The sequence below is a fragment of the Molothrus aeneus genome, chromosome 14 (assembly GCF_037042795.1).
Source record: "Molothrus aeneus isolate 106 chromosome 14, BPBGC_Maene_1.0, whole genome shotgun sequence".
In the NCBI taxonomy this organism is placed as follows: Eukaryota; Metazoa; Chordata; class Aves; order Passeriformes; family Icteridae; genus Molothrus; species Molothrus aeneus.
The window spans coordinates 8,730,589-8,748,684 of NC_089659.1; the positions used below are offsets into that span (position 1 = coordinate 8,730,589).

The 18,096-nt window shown below is 47.3% G+C and overlaps 1 protein-coding gene across 2 annotated transcripts in view; it reads right to left on the minus strand.

Moving 5' to 3' along the window:
• GAB3 (GRB2 associated binding protein 3) overlaps nucleotides 1–18,096 on the minus strand; it is a 65,871-nt gene that overhangs the window by 19,068 nt on the left and 28,707 nt on the right. For both annotated transcript variants that reach the window (XM_066559697.1, XM_066559696.1), the window contains exon 2: nucleotides 1,394–1,697. In XM_066559697.1, coding sequence (XP_066415794.1) covers nucleotides 1,394–1,697 — 304 coding nt within the window. The remainder of the gene's footprint in view (nucleotides 1–1,393; nucleotides 1,698–18,096) is intronic.

An 18,096-nucleotide genomic window follows, 5' to 3' on the forward strand; every position in this document is an offset into this window, starting at 1 on the left:
GAAGGGTTTACCTTAATTTCAGAGTAATTGGTAAAATTGTATCTCAAACCTGCACCAGAAATAACAATCCAAGAGCAACAACTGAGGTTTACTGAGGTAGTTACTGAATATCTCTAATTCCATCCAGCCTCCAAAGGGCAGTAAAATCCGATCCCTACCAGAGCTACTTTGAAATTTGTATTCATGGGCAGCTTGTACTGACACATAATCTGTCAGCAAGTTTTCATGGTGGTTTCTGAAGTGAATGGGAAAAGAACAGACATCACATTTGTAACAGGACCACTGCAGTGTTCTTGCCACTCCTATTTCCCTGAGAAGACACTACTCAAAAGGCAGCTAAGCAATGCCAGGAACCATGATAAATTAAAATAAAACTTTTCCCATAGCCTTTTGTTTCTTATCAAGTTGCTTGGTAATGGTGTGGCCATGCAGCACTTGCAGGCACCAGCAGCACTCTGAGTGCAGCAGCACAAAGATCATGGAAGGATAAACTGCCTGGCCACACATGATACCCCCAAACACATTACTGCCCCAGGGCTCCTGGCCCTCCATGGCCCCCTCTTCTACTCCTGCATTGCCTTTTATCACCGTTGAAGGCTTCATTCTGACTCACTTCCTCTGCAACTCTCAAATTGCTGCTCTATCTGCCCCTTGGAATTGTCAAGGGAAAAACAGATTGCTGTTATCTGAGCCTGATTGTCTCATTTAAAAGGTAAGTTAATGATGGTACAGGTTCCCACTTTAATTACTGGCTACATCCATCTTGGAGTGGTTAATTCTTGGCAGCTTTTCAAGAAATTCACTCTGCTGAGTATATACAGGTGTAGGGCCTGGCAAAAGAGCTGCCTTGATTCTTCATTGGCAGGACCATCTCTTAAGTCTATACACACACTTCTAACACTCCTATCCTCTGCCTTTTCTTTGTTTTCTCTTATTAACAGACTAAGGCAGCTTAGTATTTCTGTCATTGATTTATGTGCAGGCATATACACCCAAGTCTGTGCACATTCCACACCCAGCAAAGCCTGAGAAAATGGGAGTTGTGCAGGATGCTTTCCTGAAACAGGTGTCTTACATTATGCCTAACTAAATAAATACAGGACACGTAACGAAATAAATGGCCCCAGAAGATAACACTCAGGCAGCTTTTCACATAAACAGCACCTTTTCTTATATTAAGGAAGAATTACTTCATCAAAGTGAGGCCAGGCAGCCAGTGAGTATTTCCACCCAGCAGCAGTGAGAACTTTGAGATCAGGGTTAAGCAGCATCTCAGTCTGTGTGGGGCTACAGGAACCAGTCCTCTTGCACCAGCCCAGCCTAGCCTGACAGCAAGGTCCATGCCTGTCACCCCTGGGCATTGTCCCAGCCTCCAAGATGAGCGTGACCCTACCTGTGCCATCTGCCAGATGTCCGAAGTTACAGATCTGGCTGATGTTGCGCACCCAGATCTGCATCTCCTCCTCAGTCTTGGCTACCAGGTAGAAGGTGCGGTAGGTGGTCCTCACGATGAAGACAAAGTTGTTCTGGAATTCCTTCCTGATGAAGTTGGGCCCCGAGTGCTTGAGCACTTGGCACTCGTTGAGGTCGATGGTGCGGATGGGCTTTCTGGAGTGGCTGTTCCTGTAGTACTCCAGCACGTCGGGGTTCCCGCTCATGCGGCCCCTGCGCAGCACGAACCAGCGCTTCCGCCAGGCCTGCAGGGGCACAAACAGCGTCAGTGCCAAACACCACTGCAGCAGCCACCCCACACAGCGCCTGCAGGGCTTCACAAGAGCCCTCAGCTCAGGGAACCAGGCACCAACCCAGCGCTGCCAAGCCCGTCACTAAACCATGCTCCTGAACACCACAGCTGCATGCGCTTTCCAGAATTCCAGGGATGGTGACTCCACCAATTCCCTGGGCAGCCTGTTCCAATGCTTAACCACCTTTTCAGTGAAGAAATTTTTCCTAATGTTCAACTAAACCTCCCCTGAAACAACCTGAGGCTGTTTTGTCTTGTCCTGTTCCTCATTACCTGGCCACAACCTTCTTTCAGGTAGTTCTAGAGCAATAAGGTCCTCCATCAGGCCTCTCTTCTCCAGGCCCAACAACCTGAGTTCCTTTAGTTGCTCCTCACAGGACTTGTGCTCCATGCTTACTTTCTTTCAGGTTTTATAGTTGTTTTGATAAGCTGGCCAAATTATGATTTTTATTTGATGCACTTGCTATCAGCTTGCATTGGAGATTGGAAAACAGGCAGAGGGTTGTCCCTGGAAGATCAAGATGAATATTTTCCCTTCTCCTCACCCCCCCAACATGATGCAATCAAAGTGATCCAATACATCACCATCTCATCCATAGAAGAGAGAACACAATTTTTTTTTTGTAAAACGAAAATACCAAGAACTGCACACACCTGGAAACAAGTGCCTTTTGCCCAGCAATGCCCAGAGCTCCAGATACCCTGTGCAGCTTCCCTCATATGGTTCTCAGTGCTATTACAAAGCTGTTTATGAGCTGCCAATTACTTCTGAGAGCTCAGAACAAACCCCTGAGTGAGTTGTAGTGCTAAAACCAGAAAACTTCATCTTACAAAAGGACAATTATTTACACAGGCACTGTCAAGCTGAAGGAAACCTGGCAAGCAACGATGTTTTCTAACCCTTGTGACTGAATGTATGGATCACATACAGGCTTAAATGAAGTCCTGCAGCATCACTCTATAAAGCTACATGCCTGTTTCTAGGCTCAAATTAATATACTTTCCCCCTTTTTCATCCAGCAGCTGCTTTTGTTCATCAACAGTGTAAGCACCTCTGTGTTGATTACAGCTGTCACCAGCACCTACTCTGGGCTAGAAGAAATCAATCCTGATCTCTGTCCTACAGGGAAAAGCCAAAATAAGACATCAGGACATTCACCCTTGCCAAACTCCATAAAAACTGTTGGATGTGTCATGCCCAAACCAGCCAGGCCAGGGAGCAGCCAAAGCTAAGGCTGCAGCTGCCTCAGCTCTAATGGAAACCTGGGGAAGGTGCAGGGACTGCCAGGGACCTCCAACAACTGCACAGACACTGGCTGCTCCACCTGCCTTCACTGGAGTTAAAAGTTCATTGAAAGGAACATCTGAACAACCACTACCACAACCTCCCTACCTGAAACTTAACCAAGAACCCTGAGAAAGGACTTTGTCACAATGATGTAAATCTGGCTGGTAGCTTGGGTTTGAGTTAAAAAATCACACTCATTTTGCAAAGAGTGGATCTGTCAGGTTAAAGACAAGAAACCATTCAATTTTAAGACAAAATGCCTGAGTTCAGGCTGTTTGCAGTAAGATGTAAGAGTTCTTACTGGCCCAGTTTAAGATAATCTAGGCACTACAGATTTTGCTGATGCTGAGGTCCCATAGGCATAGTGATAGTAAAAACGAGCAACAAAAGAATATTAACAATTGTTATGTCAGGAAAAAGCATTGCTTTTTGTACCCTAAATAATTTTTTTGGTTTTTTTGCAGTGCAGCCAGCTTTTCACAGCTGTCAATATTCACCCAAAAATGTATCTTAGTAAGTCTGTTCAGCCTGGCAGTACCTCAATCTTTTTTGAAAGCAAATAATTCTTCAAATACAGAGAACAAAATATAATGGAAAAAGCTCTTGCAAGGCTTAACAAGCCTGTGTATGGGAGGAGCATACAGACTGGGGCATCACATCAGGAATAAACAGGAGAAAGAGATGAGGTGCAAAGTGTATTGCACAAAGAAAATTAAGTCTTGCCCCTACTGACCTATTAAAGTTTGAAAGTGATTTGTTCTCTGCTGGAAGTAGGTAGAAATAACAGGTAACTGACACGTCTTAGACAACCATAATTTTGTGGAAAACAGGGAAAAGGAGAAACATGAAACAGAAAGAAAAGAAAAATGTTTAATGGAGAAGGAACTTTCTAGACTAGCCAGATACCACACTGGAACATGGGCCAGCAGGTACATCATGTATGGTACCAAAAGGAGCCCACATCTGTCACCTGCAATCCAAGTCCTGCACAGGCTCAATGCACCCCCCACAGATGGCTCAGGACAGAAAGGTCACATCTCCTAACACACCTGACCCCTAAACAACCAAAGAGAAAGGTTTCAGAAGATGTGAGACAAACAAGAACTGCTCCTTTACCTCCCAGAGAAGCAGAGTACTAAGGCAGTGAGGTGAAAACCCCCACCAGCTTTACCACAAAACCACCTCCTATTTTTTTCCCCTCCCAAAGCTGCCAGCCTTGCAGCTTAAATACACCTGGCTCCTGCTGATGGAAATGGGATAGAAATGCCCTGCATCTGAGCAAGCTGAGGAGGGAAGTGATACAGGAGCAGCTGCTGCCTGGCACCCAGCTGGGGAAAGGTGGGAGCTCAGGGCTCCCTGCTGCTGGCTGCTACAGCACCCCGAGGCAGGACAGCCAGTACCTGATTTCACTCCCAAGCACTTTGGTTTTCATGATTCCAAATAAGTGTGTAGGCTGCATTTAGCACCCAGCAGCTGGTGAGAGAACAGAGAACACTGCTGCTGTGCTTGGGGGGAGGAAGCCCAGGGTGCCTCCATGAGGCAGCAAGGCTGGCCGGGATGTGTGTGAGGGCCATGGCTTGGCTCTGTCCCTCAGGAGACTCCCCTGGGGACAAGCAGCCTGAGCAGCTTTGTCATGGGACTGGCCCTGGACATGGAGAGGTGAGGAGCTGCCTGCTAACCTGGGGACACACAGCCTGAGCAGCTTTGTCATGGGACTGGCCCTGCAGGGCTGGACATGGAGAGGTGGCCTGTCAGAGAACTCATGATGGGAAAGGAGAACAGGGCTGGGTCTTTGGGAGAAAACAGCAGCTATCACAGCTGAGCAGCCGTGAGAGCAGGACTGAGGGGAAACAATGGCAGATGGCTGCCCAGATCTGCAGCGCTTGGGCAGGGCGGCCTCAGCACCTTCCCCCAGCCAGCAGTGGGTCCCAGGCCACCCTGGCCAGCTGAAAAACAAACAGATTATTCTTGGGGGGGTTACACAGAGACTACAGACACAGGCAGGAAAGGAGGGGTGCAGTGAGACAGAGGAACTGCCCTTTGGTGATACCACAAGCTCAGGCAAGCCAACAGCCCTTGGGTGCCACCATGGAGTGTCCCAAACATTACTGTGCTCTCAGCCTCATGGAGCTGCAGGGACCTGTTGTCATCTTATCACAGAGGTTCCACACTGTTGTCTCCTTATCACAAAAGTTTCATACCTCCTTGGTGTTTCTCATGGGCAGCTCCTCAGAGCACTGCCTCTTTCTTCCTCACAGAACAGCCAACTAGCTCCAGTTCCTCTCTCACCCAGCCACCCCACTCTTTTATAGCACTCTTCTTCTCACTGGTTACAGCTGTGGCCTGGTAAAGTCAGGCCTGCTCCTAATCTTTGACCATTGGCCCAGCTGCAACTCCTTAGGGGTGAGATTACTTTCTACACTATCTTTATTTTCTTATATTCTATCCCACTACAGGGACCAAAGCAAATATTGCCTGTGCTGCCAACCCCTGCTGAGGCTGGAGCACAGGGCAGGGAGAGGCACAGAGGGATGGCAGCCGGAGCCAGCAGCGCAGGTGAATCAACATTTGCACACTTTAAAGCACTCAAGCGCTCTTGAAATCAGGTGCCATGGCAGAGTGGCAGTGGCCTGGGACAATGGGGAGTCTGCTGGAACCACCTGGTGAGCTCACCTGCTGCCTTGTGCCAGGGATGTTCTATGACTGACACCAAAGAGCTGTCTGAGGGAGCAAAAGCAGCAGACACCGCTTCACCCAACACTGGGAAATGGGGAGTGCTGCCAGCCCACAGCCTTGGCTGGACACAGGCACCCAGCACCAGGGAGGGTGCAGAAGGGTGGGAGGAAATGAGAACACCTCTTCCCTGGGTGCTTGCTCTTAATATCAGCTTCATTGTACCATCAAACTGCATCAGCACACACCCCAGCTCTCTCGGCTCCTTTTTCTGTCCTACACTTTCTAAGGAAAAAGTAGCATCAGCGGCTGACATGACACAGATACGTGTGTGGGTGGGGTTGAAGGACCATCTTTTGCACATCCTCTTACATTTCACCTATCCAGTCCCATCACTGCCTCCTCAGACTAATTTCCATTCTGAAACTTTCCCCAGTATGTGCCTTTACTCACAAAATGTTGGTTCCAAAACCTTTTTGCTTATTCTACAATGCTGAGTGACAGTGCACAGGGGTTTTGGACAGGAGCAGGTTTGCCATTGCCAATACACAGGACTTGCCCTGTTCTGTGGCACAGGCAAAGCAGGGGTTTTGGTTCTGGCACACCTTGCAGCAGGAGGCTCTTATCTCTGAGTCAAATATCCTCTCCTCATTTTCCTGGCATTTGCCTGCAATCTGCTGTACACCTCCCTCCCCCAGGGTAAGGGATGCAGCACACTGGGGTCACTGGGAGCCCAGCAGTGACAAGCCCTGGCCAGACAAGTTAGCAGCAGCAGTTTTATCTCTCAGGGCCTCAGTAGCTCACACACCCTGGTGCAGAGGCTGCTTGGCCCCTCACAGTCCCTGTCCACGGGACAGGCACTTGTCCCTCTCTCCAGTCCCCAGCCCCAGGGTAGGGTGGGTTTTACACAGCTGTACATCCTTGATAGTTTCCTTTTTACCATTTTCCAGTCACAAGGCTGCCTCCTCCTTTCCCTGTTACAGGACTGTCCCTGTGTCTGCTGAGGGTGTTGGTACCAGGCTAAGAGAGACCCTGGGAGCCCCTGCAGTGGCTTGAGGCCAGTGGGGACACCCAAGGAGGCAGCAGGGCCAGGGTGGCTGGGCTGTGGTGAGGAGGGATTTATTTCAGCTGGTCAGAGCCAATAATATCTGCCAATATTTAGTCTAGAGCTGCACATGCTGCCAAATTTACAGGAGAATGTGGATCAATTTAAGGTGAAAGACTGCGCTCCCATGGCTGAGATGAAGCACATACTTCAATAGGTACTGATTCCTGGCACTCAGCTTAGGCTCTTCAGTCACACTATGGAAAGGTTCTATCTATCTAGGCTATTACATTTATTTTGGGGTCTCCTGAAGTTATTATTTTCTTGATGAAGGAGTGATAGGATGATTAGAAGTTTACACATCCTCAAAAGCCTTGTGGGCACTAGAGAGAAGGCTGTGTCAGAGAAACACAACTACCACAAGAGCCAACATCAATCTAGAACAATTTTCATCTGCCCTTCGTAAGTGAAACAGTTCAATGCCAAAAGAAAGAAAGAATTTGCAGCAGCATTGGTTGGCTGCCAGCACATTCCTTTGTGTAACACAAGCTATCAGTGTTTTCATCTTGCTCCTGAATTTTTGACTTTGGGAATTCCAGAGTCACATCTAAAAGAAAGAGGAACAGCTCTGTTTCCATTTCAGTAGGGTTTCCAAGAAAGAGATTGCTCCTTCCACAATCTGACATCTGCTTCTGCTGCATGAGTGGTGTGAGGTTTAGAGGGCTGCTCTTACATGTGAGCATTTGCTCTACCTCAGCACTGTCTGACAAAAGCCACGAGCAAACCTGTTCTGAGCTGAAAACCAGCTGGCTAGTGAACAGGGCAGAATGAAAGCTGAAAAGGTTTAGCCAAGGACCTTCATCACTTCCCTTCTGCCTGAGGACCATGTTCTCATTTGTTTGTACAACATATCCAGTATTTGAGATCTAAATAATTTATTAGAGGACATACAAGCTCAGTGAGGTAAATTGGCCTAATTTGCCAATTTGAAATCTAATTTGCCCTTTGAGTTTTGATTTTCTCTGGTTTTAAAAACAAAACACAGAACAACCAACAAATCAAACGTGAAATTCCTGACCAGCTATATTAATGCTTACAACTCCCCCATGAGGATAATCTTCATTTTACAGAATGCAGCAAAGGGGATGACAGGGTGAAGCAGAAAGAAAGGTGGCTGTGTGCTGGTTCCTTGCCTGCCTGGTGGCCTTGCAGCCAGGACAGGCTGCAAGGACATGGCACAGGACATGTGCTGATCCCCACACCTGCTGCAGGGCCTCTGGCACTCAAAGAAGAGTTTGAGACTCACTGATAGGGATGACTGCAAAAGGCTTGAGTATTGGGAATTGCTGTCATCCTGCAACATCCCTTGGAGAGGGGAAAGCAGCAAATCCCAGCAGGGAAGGGCTTGGCATGGCTCCTCTCCCACAGCTGCGTGAGGGCTGGGAGCTTCAGTGCACAGTGCTCCTCCTGCCACTCCCAGTGGGCCCACAGCTTAAGCCACCACCCTTGGGGCAAGAGCACTAGCAGAGCTGCAGGATGATAGTCCCATGGGAGTGCCAGCACTTGAGACAAGTTTTCAAAGCTTGTCTTTTTTAAAGAACAGTTTTTAAACATATTCCTGTGGAAAAAAGAAGTTAAGCGGAACTTTATAGCATTTCCTATAAAAAGCCCAAAAGAGGAAGTTAAAATTCATATGTAGTCAGGTTTGTAAGTAGCTGATTCTAAGCCCACTGAGACCATGTATGTAACAGAGGTTCCCTGCCTGCAGAGTGGGGCTGCAGAGCACGGTCCCTGCAAGAGGAATCTGTGCGCTGGCAAGGACTCAGGACCAGTTCCCAGCAAACATCCTCGTGTTCAAAGAGGACGTTGTTGGGAGCTCTTTGTGCCACCCTTCCCAGAGCAAAGGGCCAGTTCCATGCAGCTCCTCAGAATGTGAGACCCTTGCAGAAGGGCTCACACCCTGGCAGCCTGCAGTGCTTGGCTGTAACACTTGATTTACTCACTCTCAGAAATCAGATGAAAAAGACCACCACTCTTAAACCACCCAGCCTGTCCCCCAGCTGGAGTTATGGTTTTGCTGTTTCAGTTGTGGCTGTTGGTCTGCAGCACCTATCAGCTCTGCATAGTTAATCTCTCGCTGATGAGGCTGCCTGCTTGTCCCTTCCAGTGTGTCCCTGTGGAGCACTCTGGGAGCAGACAAGCTCACTGCCCATCACTTACTGGTTTAATGCTTCTCTTGGATTTTGTCTCCTGTATTTTCCACTAAGCTCTCACAAATGTCTTCAGTAGTGAGAAGCTGAAACTCATGGTTTATGACTAGGAAAGAAAAATCAATAAATACTCCATTTCAGAGAGGGATACTTCTCCCTTAGACCCTTCCTCTGCCTCCACGGGCAGGTAATTCTATTTAATCTGGAGAATAAAATAAGATTTTTTTGCAGTAGTTTTTCTCCCTTTGCTTGGGTGCCTGGAAGTTGAGGGGCATTCTCCATTGTGCTGGAAAGGCATTGGCTCTCCCTCTCCCTGCCTGTTCATGCCCACTGCACCTCTGCTTTCTCAAGGCTGGGGCTCAGCTCTGGTGGGAAAAGGCTCAGAGCTAACCAGTGTTTCCATATAAAACAACTTTCCACACAGACTGGCACAAATGCTCTGGCTCACCCTGTGCAAAGGGCTGTCACACAGTGAGTTCAGGACAGGCTACAGCCTCACAATGGATTTCCATCTGCCATGTTCTGAGTGTGTAGTTTCAGAATGACTCTAAATGAACCCCATTTCAAGAAAGTCACCGTGAGCCCTCGGAGGAGATGTGATGGGTACGTAGTACAGGGGGAAATACCTTCTTCCTTTCAAGGTGATACAGCTATGTTAATTGACTAAAAACACCAGTCTGAAAATTTCCTGCACTTTAAGCGCAATGAGAGCTTTGTAATAAAGCACCTTAGAGGATATCCTGTAGAAGCAGAGACGTGTCCTTTGTTTCTGTTTCTTTACATAAAGGAATCTGTGGTTTGTGAAGAAAAGCTGACACACATTTAAAAAAAAGTAGAAAAGAATCCTGCATTCATATGTTGCCTGCTAACCTACACACATTCCCATTGCCTGCTCTACACCCTAATCCATAATATTTATGGTGCCTTACATAAACAAACATCTGCATCTGAGTGAGTCACTGCTATTTAATAAACATGAAGATTCTTTGTTACTCTAATGGGTTTGTTTGGGCATGGAGGGTCAAAGTCACAGGGACCCAAAAACTTGAGAACTTTATGTTCTTAAAATATTTGCAGAAGATAAGAAAATTTCTGAAGGTAAAATCAATAATGAAACCACTTCATTTTGAGGAGGGAGAAAGGAGCCAGACATTTGGATGAAGAAATATCATTTTACTCATGTGCCCTGTCCTTTAGTAAGGGTAATAAAGAACTGTGCTCCTCACAGTCATTTTGATGAGAGGTTTCCCCTGAGGACACTGGCACGGTGGCACAGCATCCCTCTGCTCCTCATGCAGGTAGGAATTGCTCACAGGACGCTGTGGGCTGCAGGGGAGCAGCAGTGCTGTGCCCTCTTTGCTTTCCCCATGGCTCCTGGTGGGTGGATGTCAAGGGGCTCTCCCACAGAGAATAAATGTGGGTGCTGTGGTCGTGCTGCCCACATGAGTCCCTGGAGTTCACAGGGGAGGGTGCTGATGGAGTATCTTATCCCACAAGATCTTGCTGTGGGGAAGAGCTCACTGACTGATACCAGCTACAACAAACACGCCACAGCGGAAAACCACACAGCTCCACCTCGTTTGATATATGTCAAATGGCCTCACAGGGTCCTGTCCTGAGTCTGTAGGGCAGGCAGGACCTCACTGTCACCCCAGAGTGACAGAGCTCACTGCCCACCACTGTCCCAGGCTATGGAGATGGCTCTAGGCTGATAAAGCCTTGCCTGTGAAATACACAGCAGCAAAACACCCAAGGAGTGGTGGCAGGATGGCAATCCATTTTCAATGTATTTCTTCAACACTGACATCCTGCAACAGGCACGGAGCCAATGAGTGCCCTCCCCACTGCCAGCCCAGGGCATCACACCTCTATTCTTCCTCCTATTTTGGCAGCAGTGGTGCTGAAAGCTGGGAGCTCTCCTTGTGAACAGCTGCCCTGCAAATACATGCAGGCCTCTTTGAGCTCATGTGCAGAAGGCATAAGGATCAATCAATATGAAATTAGTGCTGCCTGCCACGCCAGGGCAGGAGCCCAGCTGTGCCCCAAGGGCTCCACCTCCCCTTGTGGCCAAGGGCGCTTTGTCAGGAGCACCAAGGGACCAGGGCCAGCCGACAAACCTGACAGCACCTGTGGGGCACCAGGAAGAGACACAGTTGGTATTAATAAAAAATGAAGTAACTCCCCAGCTGCACTTGGCTGTGGCTCATTGGGACTAACAAAATGGTAAAAACAATCTCACTCGCTTTCAGGAAACAACTGGAATTCTTGTGACTCAGCATCCCTGTAAAGCTGTGCCCAAAGTGATCTGCAGAACTGATGTAAAATCAGGCTAAGGAAAAGAAAGCCAGCTGTGTGTGATATCTGCACAGGTCTGGGGACAGCCTTGGCCCCAGGATGGCCACCTTCCATCTGGGCTGCCAGCACTTCTAGTGGACCACCAGCTCTCATCAAGAGGATGCAATGGATGAACAAAAGCCCTGGGTGGAGGGAAGCTGATTTTGGCCAGCAGACCTTGCCTGGGCAGGCAGGTGGAGCCTGTCCCACCTGTATCCCTGCATGCTGTGATGCCAGGCAGGGGGTACCAAAGCACTGGGCACCAGGGCTGGATTTGACTCACATCATGAGCACCCTCATGAGCAGCCTCATACCTTCTGTTTCATTTTATCTTCCTTTTTCACTTTTAGTGGGGATGTAAAATAGGTCACAGCTTAGAGCAGAGTTCCCAGCAGCAGAAGACAGCGCTGCAGTGATTATTGCCATTCAAGGACCTCCTCCCACACAGAGCCCTCTGCTCCTCCAGGACAATTTTCCTTCCCAAGTACTGGCACTGTGACACACTAATTCCTTTAAGCTGCCCCTCAAATGACACCTTCTGACTGCTGCCACATTTTTGCAAGCATTTAAGCTCCCTGACAGTGAAGACTTACAGGCAGGACTCTTTACATGAGGATGTTTACAGCCTCGCCTGCTAGCCAAGAGTTTTAGTTCCATATTCCCTCACAGCATGTTTGTACGTAGCATTTAAAATGACATTGTTATCATCCTGAATGCAGTTTAAGTTTCTGGAGTGCTTTTTTTCACCTTTGAATCCTAAAGCACTTGACAACCAGTACATCATGGTTACAGCCTCCATATGTTGAGATTTGTTCACCTGTCACAGGATACACCTGCCTCTGAAGGTGTGCTGTGTTCCTGACACTCGGACTGCTTCTCCACACACCCACAGGGATGCACTCCCATCTGTGTGTTCAGCCTCAGCCAATCTGCAGTGACACCTTTGCATCTGAAACCCTTCATTAGCTGCATAAGGTGGCCGAGGTTGGTGGACACAGAACTGCTGGTCTGGCCTCGCACCACTTCTCTGGTCAGTTAAAAACCAAAATTTGGATTTCTCAGGATGCAGGATTGGGTCTTTTACAGACACAAGTTGAAAACAGAGAGAAAGGAAAAAATACACTGACAGGCCTTCCTGGATTTAACCATTAACTTTGTTTGTTGTAAGTGGAAAAAATTCTGCTGAAGCTTTAAGTTGCCTGATAGGAATTCCTACTTTTACATAAAAAGTACTTGTGTAAAATGGTCTGGAAACTCTTAAGATCCCCCTGACTAGTTCACAATAAATTCTTAAATACTCACTTAAGGAATAAGATGAAATCTTGAATAGAAGTAAATTCTGATTTCTTAGAATGGCTTTAATCCAAAAGTCTTGCACAGTCTTATAGGATTTTTGGAAGACTCTGCACGGATCTTTGAGATCTTAATGAAAAATAGGTTGCTCCCAGGTTGTTTAAGAAACAGCAGCTCTGAAATACAAATGCCGGATATAAGCATCTGCTGAATAACTGAATAATAACTAAGTCACAGGAGTCTTCAGTCAGTTTTGGAAACGAGTACAGGAAAATGTATATACCAAAGGGACTGAAGTTTGGACAAATTTTGAGCAAATTTGCTAAACTAATAGCTTTTATGGAAGGACTCCAAACCTGCTTTGCTAAGGAAAGGAGTAGGGGTTAATCCCCTTTCTTGTCACTCGCAGCACAGTGTGAATACAGATGTGCAAAGCAGTTAAAGAGCAGAAAAAACTGCCTGAAGACTGCGCCCTGCCTCAGGCTATCGGGAGTCCCTCTCCCTCTGTTTTACTTGGAACTGGCAGTTTTCTCAGTATTCTTTACACAAACAGAACAAATTTTGCTGTTTCACCTTGTTAACTGAACATGTGGTGTGAGGTCAGCAACAGTCGCCAGCCTATCTACAACTGTCCGTGCTCACATGATGCTGCAGCTCCAGCATAAACAGGAAATTGGGCAAAGTGACTCTTTTAGTAAGGGACCACAACACCAATTTTTTTTTTTTTTTTTTTTTTTTAAAGTGTGCAGCAACACGCTGTCAGACCTAATGAAGAAAAGCAGAGTAGCCAGCAGGAGCAGAATAAAAGCTGCAAATGTTTAGGCTGTAGCACTTTTGCCTGATCATAACAATGAGGTTCAGGAAACGCCCCCACGTTCAGTGTCCTGCTCAGCTGATCTGGGTGCACATGGAGTAAAGAGCTGTATCCTCCACATCCCCTTCAGGACAAATCTGGGCTGCTCTTTTTTACATCCTTATTGACTTCACGGCTGCAAAGACTTTGACCTTTGCACTTCATTTCACTCCTAAAATTGCCTGGAGAAAGGAAGTGTGAGGGAGGCAGGCAGCAAAACAGGGAGGAGGCACACATGTGTGGGAGGACTTGCTGTGGAGAACAGGTCACTTCTGTTGAAAATAAGAATCAACCTTTCTGCACATATGGACAGAGATAGAAAGAAAAATAGGAATAGATCCAATCTCACAACAGCAGCTATATAGTATCCAGATGAGCTCTGGTTTTAAGCATGAGGAGCGGGCACTGATTGAATTGCAGGCTCCAAGGTACACTGACTCAGAGATCTCCTCTGGGATCTGTGTATTGGCCTGCAATCAGTCCCGTGGGAACCACCCGGCCTTTGCAGTGACATTTAAACTGCACTGATGCAAATGGCAAAGCTCCCGTTTGCTCTGAGGGGGCCAGGTCCTCCTCTTGACAGGAAGCTTTGAGAAATTCAGAGATTCCCAAAAATGGAAACATGATATGAAAAAATTATCTGAATAAAGGAAATCTGCCTCTGGACTTATGAGGAGCATTTCTAGCAACCACATCAGAGGATGAACTCTCCCTTCGTGGCTCTAGCCTGGGTTTTGCGGGTTGCACACAGGCTGCCTACAACTGATTTTTCTCCAGCCAAAGAGCAAATATCTGCTGGTGACTTCAGGCATGATAAAAGCCCTGTTAGGGGGAAGGCAGGCTGCCCCCATAGGTTTTACCCTGGCCATACCTGGTCAGGGCAGGGTTTGTGCAGCACAAACACCCAGCTCTTACTGCCACACGGGCAGAGTGGCAAGCCAGGCACCACGATGAGCTGCCAGGGCTCCTTCAGGAGCAGAGGGTGTCTGCTGCACTGGGAAAACTGCTGGAATGCAACCAGAAAACAAACGAATTATGGTGAAATAAAGTGAAGTTTGGAAGGGTCTGTATTTGTCCCAGAAATGTGGTTTGAGCAATCAGGTCTCTACAGCCTCCAACTGGAAGCAGTGCTGTGTGATTCAGATGCTCAGCCAAAGCCAGTCATCACTGGCCAGATTCCCTTGGTGAATATTTACAGAAAACAAACCAGATTATAAACTAAGAGTTATTTGTCAGACCTATTTAGTAAATATTATAATTATATTTAAGAGCACACCAAGTGTGTGGGCAAGGCACAAACCAAAACAGACGGTGGAATGTGCTGGATGAAGTCTCTACATTGCATATATGCAAGTACTGATTTTTTTAAAGGGGGCATATTTAGGTGGCCCATGCTTCCTTTAAAGTGAGTTGAGTTGAACCTCAAAACACTGGAGGTGGCTGAAAGTGCTCAATAGCTGCTTTTTGCACCCATTTGTTCATTTCAAAGTACATTATTAGAAAACCAGCTACTCGATGGAATTTATAATTCTATTTTGATTGCACTTCTGCAGTTTTCACCTGTCTTCTCATCAACTAAATTGTGATGCTTAACCTTTAATTATTCTCTAAGCAATGTTACATCTCCAGACCTGGGTTTACTTTAAAAGCTGTCTTAAAATAGTCTCTGCTTTATACTTGACAGGAGGCAGAGCTAGTTTTTAAATATTTTTAGACTTATTTTTTTGTTCTCCTTAGTTTGTGTAAAAGCGGTCATCACTCACATGGCTCATAATATACAGCATTAACTGGCTGTCATTTTTTATTTTAAAATACATAAATGTGAGGAAACATATAAACAATGCTCCTTTTGCCAGGTTTTCTTTTTTTTTGTTTAAGAATTCTCTCTGAGTTGTCAGTACTTTTTCTGTTGATGTTGGGCCCTGTGTGTCATCCAAGGAGAGAGGGTTTCAGGACGAAGGGTTTGAAGAAATAGCACCCTGTGAGCTTTGCTTTCCTTTATGTTTTAGGTGTGTTTCACAAAGTCAGCTGGTTAAAGTCAGCTCGAGCATGCACACACTGCTTGTGTAAACTTCCCATGCTCGGGGGATAACTGCTCAGCTCTGGGAAGGCGCTGCTGCTGCCTGTGAAACCCTGCAGCCTGCGCCGCTTGCCTCAGGGCTCTGCCTTCTGCACAGCAGCCTGTGGAGCTGGGAAGGGGCAGCAGGGCACAAACCTGGCCTCTGGACCTGGGGCTCTGCTGCTCCCACACACCTGGTCCTGAGCTGTGCTGCTCCCAGAACACCCACAGGGTCAGCGAGTCCAGCTCCTGGCCCTGCACAGCACCATCCCCAAGAGCCGCCATGTGCCTGAAAGCATTGTCCCAACATTTCCTGAGCTCTGTCAGCCTTGGTGCTGTGACCACTTCCCTAGGGAGCCTGGTCCAGTGCCCAGCCACCCTCTGGGTGAAGAAGGTTTCCCTGATACCCAGCTTAAACCTACCCTGACACAATTTCATGTTGTTCTTAGGTTCTCTTACTGGTCACCAAACAGGAGATCAGTGTCTGCATCTCTTTTTACCCTCACGAGGAAGCATACTCATCATCAGCCCTTTCTCTTCTCACCTCCTGAGGCTAGTTCTTCCCATTTCGGATCACAGGTAGGTTAATTTCATCTTTCACCTTCTTCAGCCCCTTGTTACTGCTGCAGCTTTTGCCTGGATGTGGAGACATGAATGTGGCCAGGGCTGGCATATGCTATAGCTCTGTATACTGAAAAAACTCAGCATGGCAAATAGGGTCCTAAGAGTACATGTAAAGTTTATCTTCACTTCCATGACTTCTCAAACTTCCCTTGCTGAACCAAATGATGAAATCACAACATGTTCAGAAATATTAAATCATTTCCTCAACATCTGAATACAACAGGCTGCCGAAGGAAAACAATTACTTCTGGCATGCTGCACACTTTAACACTCTGGATTCTGGTATCCCAGCATATTTACAGGCTTGCACTCTGATCACAGCACCATTAAAACAACTGTGGACCATGATTTATTTCATAGGAAATGCCCCAGACTTGCTGAACCCAGCTTTGCCTGGACATTGAGGATTTCAGACCACACAGTGCACACGCAGGCAGAAACTTCAGGATGCCCCAAACCAGCTTCCTCCTGCTGGCCCGTGGGCAGCAGACTGGTGCCACTCAGGAATGTGCCTAAGCCAGCACTGGGTACTGCCCTGCTGTCCCTGTGGTGCAGAAGGCTCAAATTCTTTGTGGCACTGAAAGGATGAGGGGTAATGCAAGGACTGCCCTGCCTGGCTGGGCACCCACCTGTGCCTACCTGAGCTTCCCCACGCTGGCCATGGGCAAGGGGAAGGGCAGAGTGGGGCTGCTCCTCACGTCCTCCCTGTGCTGGGAAAGGCCAGGTCCCACATGGGGAATCCTGGGAGGGCTGCTGATGCCAGGGAGAGCAACACGCCCCAACAAAAGGGAGAGAAAGAATGAAAAATAAAAGTGCTAATTTCTGCAGAACCCCATGGATTTCACACCCAGAAGGGTTCATTGCTGCAGGCTGATGAAGATGCAGCCTGCAAGAGGACAGGCCAGCTTTCCTGAGCAGGTGCCTTCTCTTTGGGGTTATGTTCAGTCAGTTGACAGGGATTTGTAATGCAGATTTTTTTTGTGAGTACAGCAGGAGTAAAACTCCCTGCCAAACTCCACAAATAGTGGAACAGTTTGGGAGTAAAGACAGATTTCAGAAATGAAAGTTCAGCTTGATGTATTGGGAACAACGTGCAATTAATGTGCTCAGCAATGTCTTAAATATGAGCAATGTGGGAGAAGGGTAATAGCTCCCTTTCTATCATTTTTCAACCTGTCAGCACACTAATCTATGAAACACCAAAATCCAAATTCTTAGTAATGTAAACTGGTAAACGTGGTTGAAGGCAGTGATATTGTGCAGCCTATCTGGATCTATGTCTTTTTCAAACAGTAAAGCTATCAGAAGAGTATGTGCTTGTGGGATGGTGAAATAGGATCAATGTTACTGTTACAAAAGTGAGGACAATGAGCCAGCTGGGTTTTTCCACAGGCATTTTCAAAACTACAGCGTTTATTTCTGCTTTTCTGCAACTTCTTCTCTATCTCTTCTCCTCCCTTCCCTATCCTCTTTTTTTTTTTTTTTTTTTTTTTTTTTTTTTGTGGTTTATACACTCTGAGCTACACCCAGAAAATGAGGTCACCAGGGAGCAGTAAGGATGTGGATGCAGACTGTGACTGCATCATTTGCTCTCTGCATGCTGCTGGCTGCCTTCTCTCCCCAGGGCTCCCTGGAAGCAGCCAGAGAAGGGACCAGGAAGGAGGAGAAGGCATCAAGACTGGATTGCTTCTGTGTGATGCTGTGCCACTGCCTCTGCTGCTGGTGCTGTTTGAACAGGCACTGGGGAAAAACACAGACAGATGGGATGTGCTTCAGGGAGAGCTTTCTTGTGCCCTCCTGGTGTCTGCAGCTAAACAATGAGGGATCCTTCACACCCAGGCTGCTGCATCCCATGAAGGGTGAGGGCTGTAAGGGTCTGTCATGCCTCACCCAGCCACCCTCTCCTATTACAAAGGTGCAGGCAAATGGGGAATATGAAGAACTGCACAAGCTCTTTGGCCATTCCCTTTCCT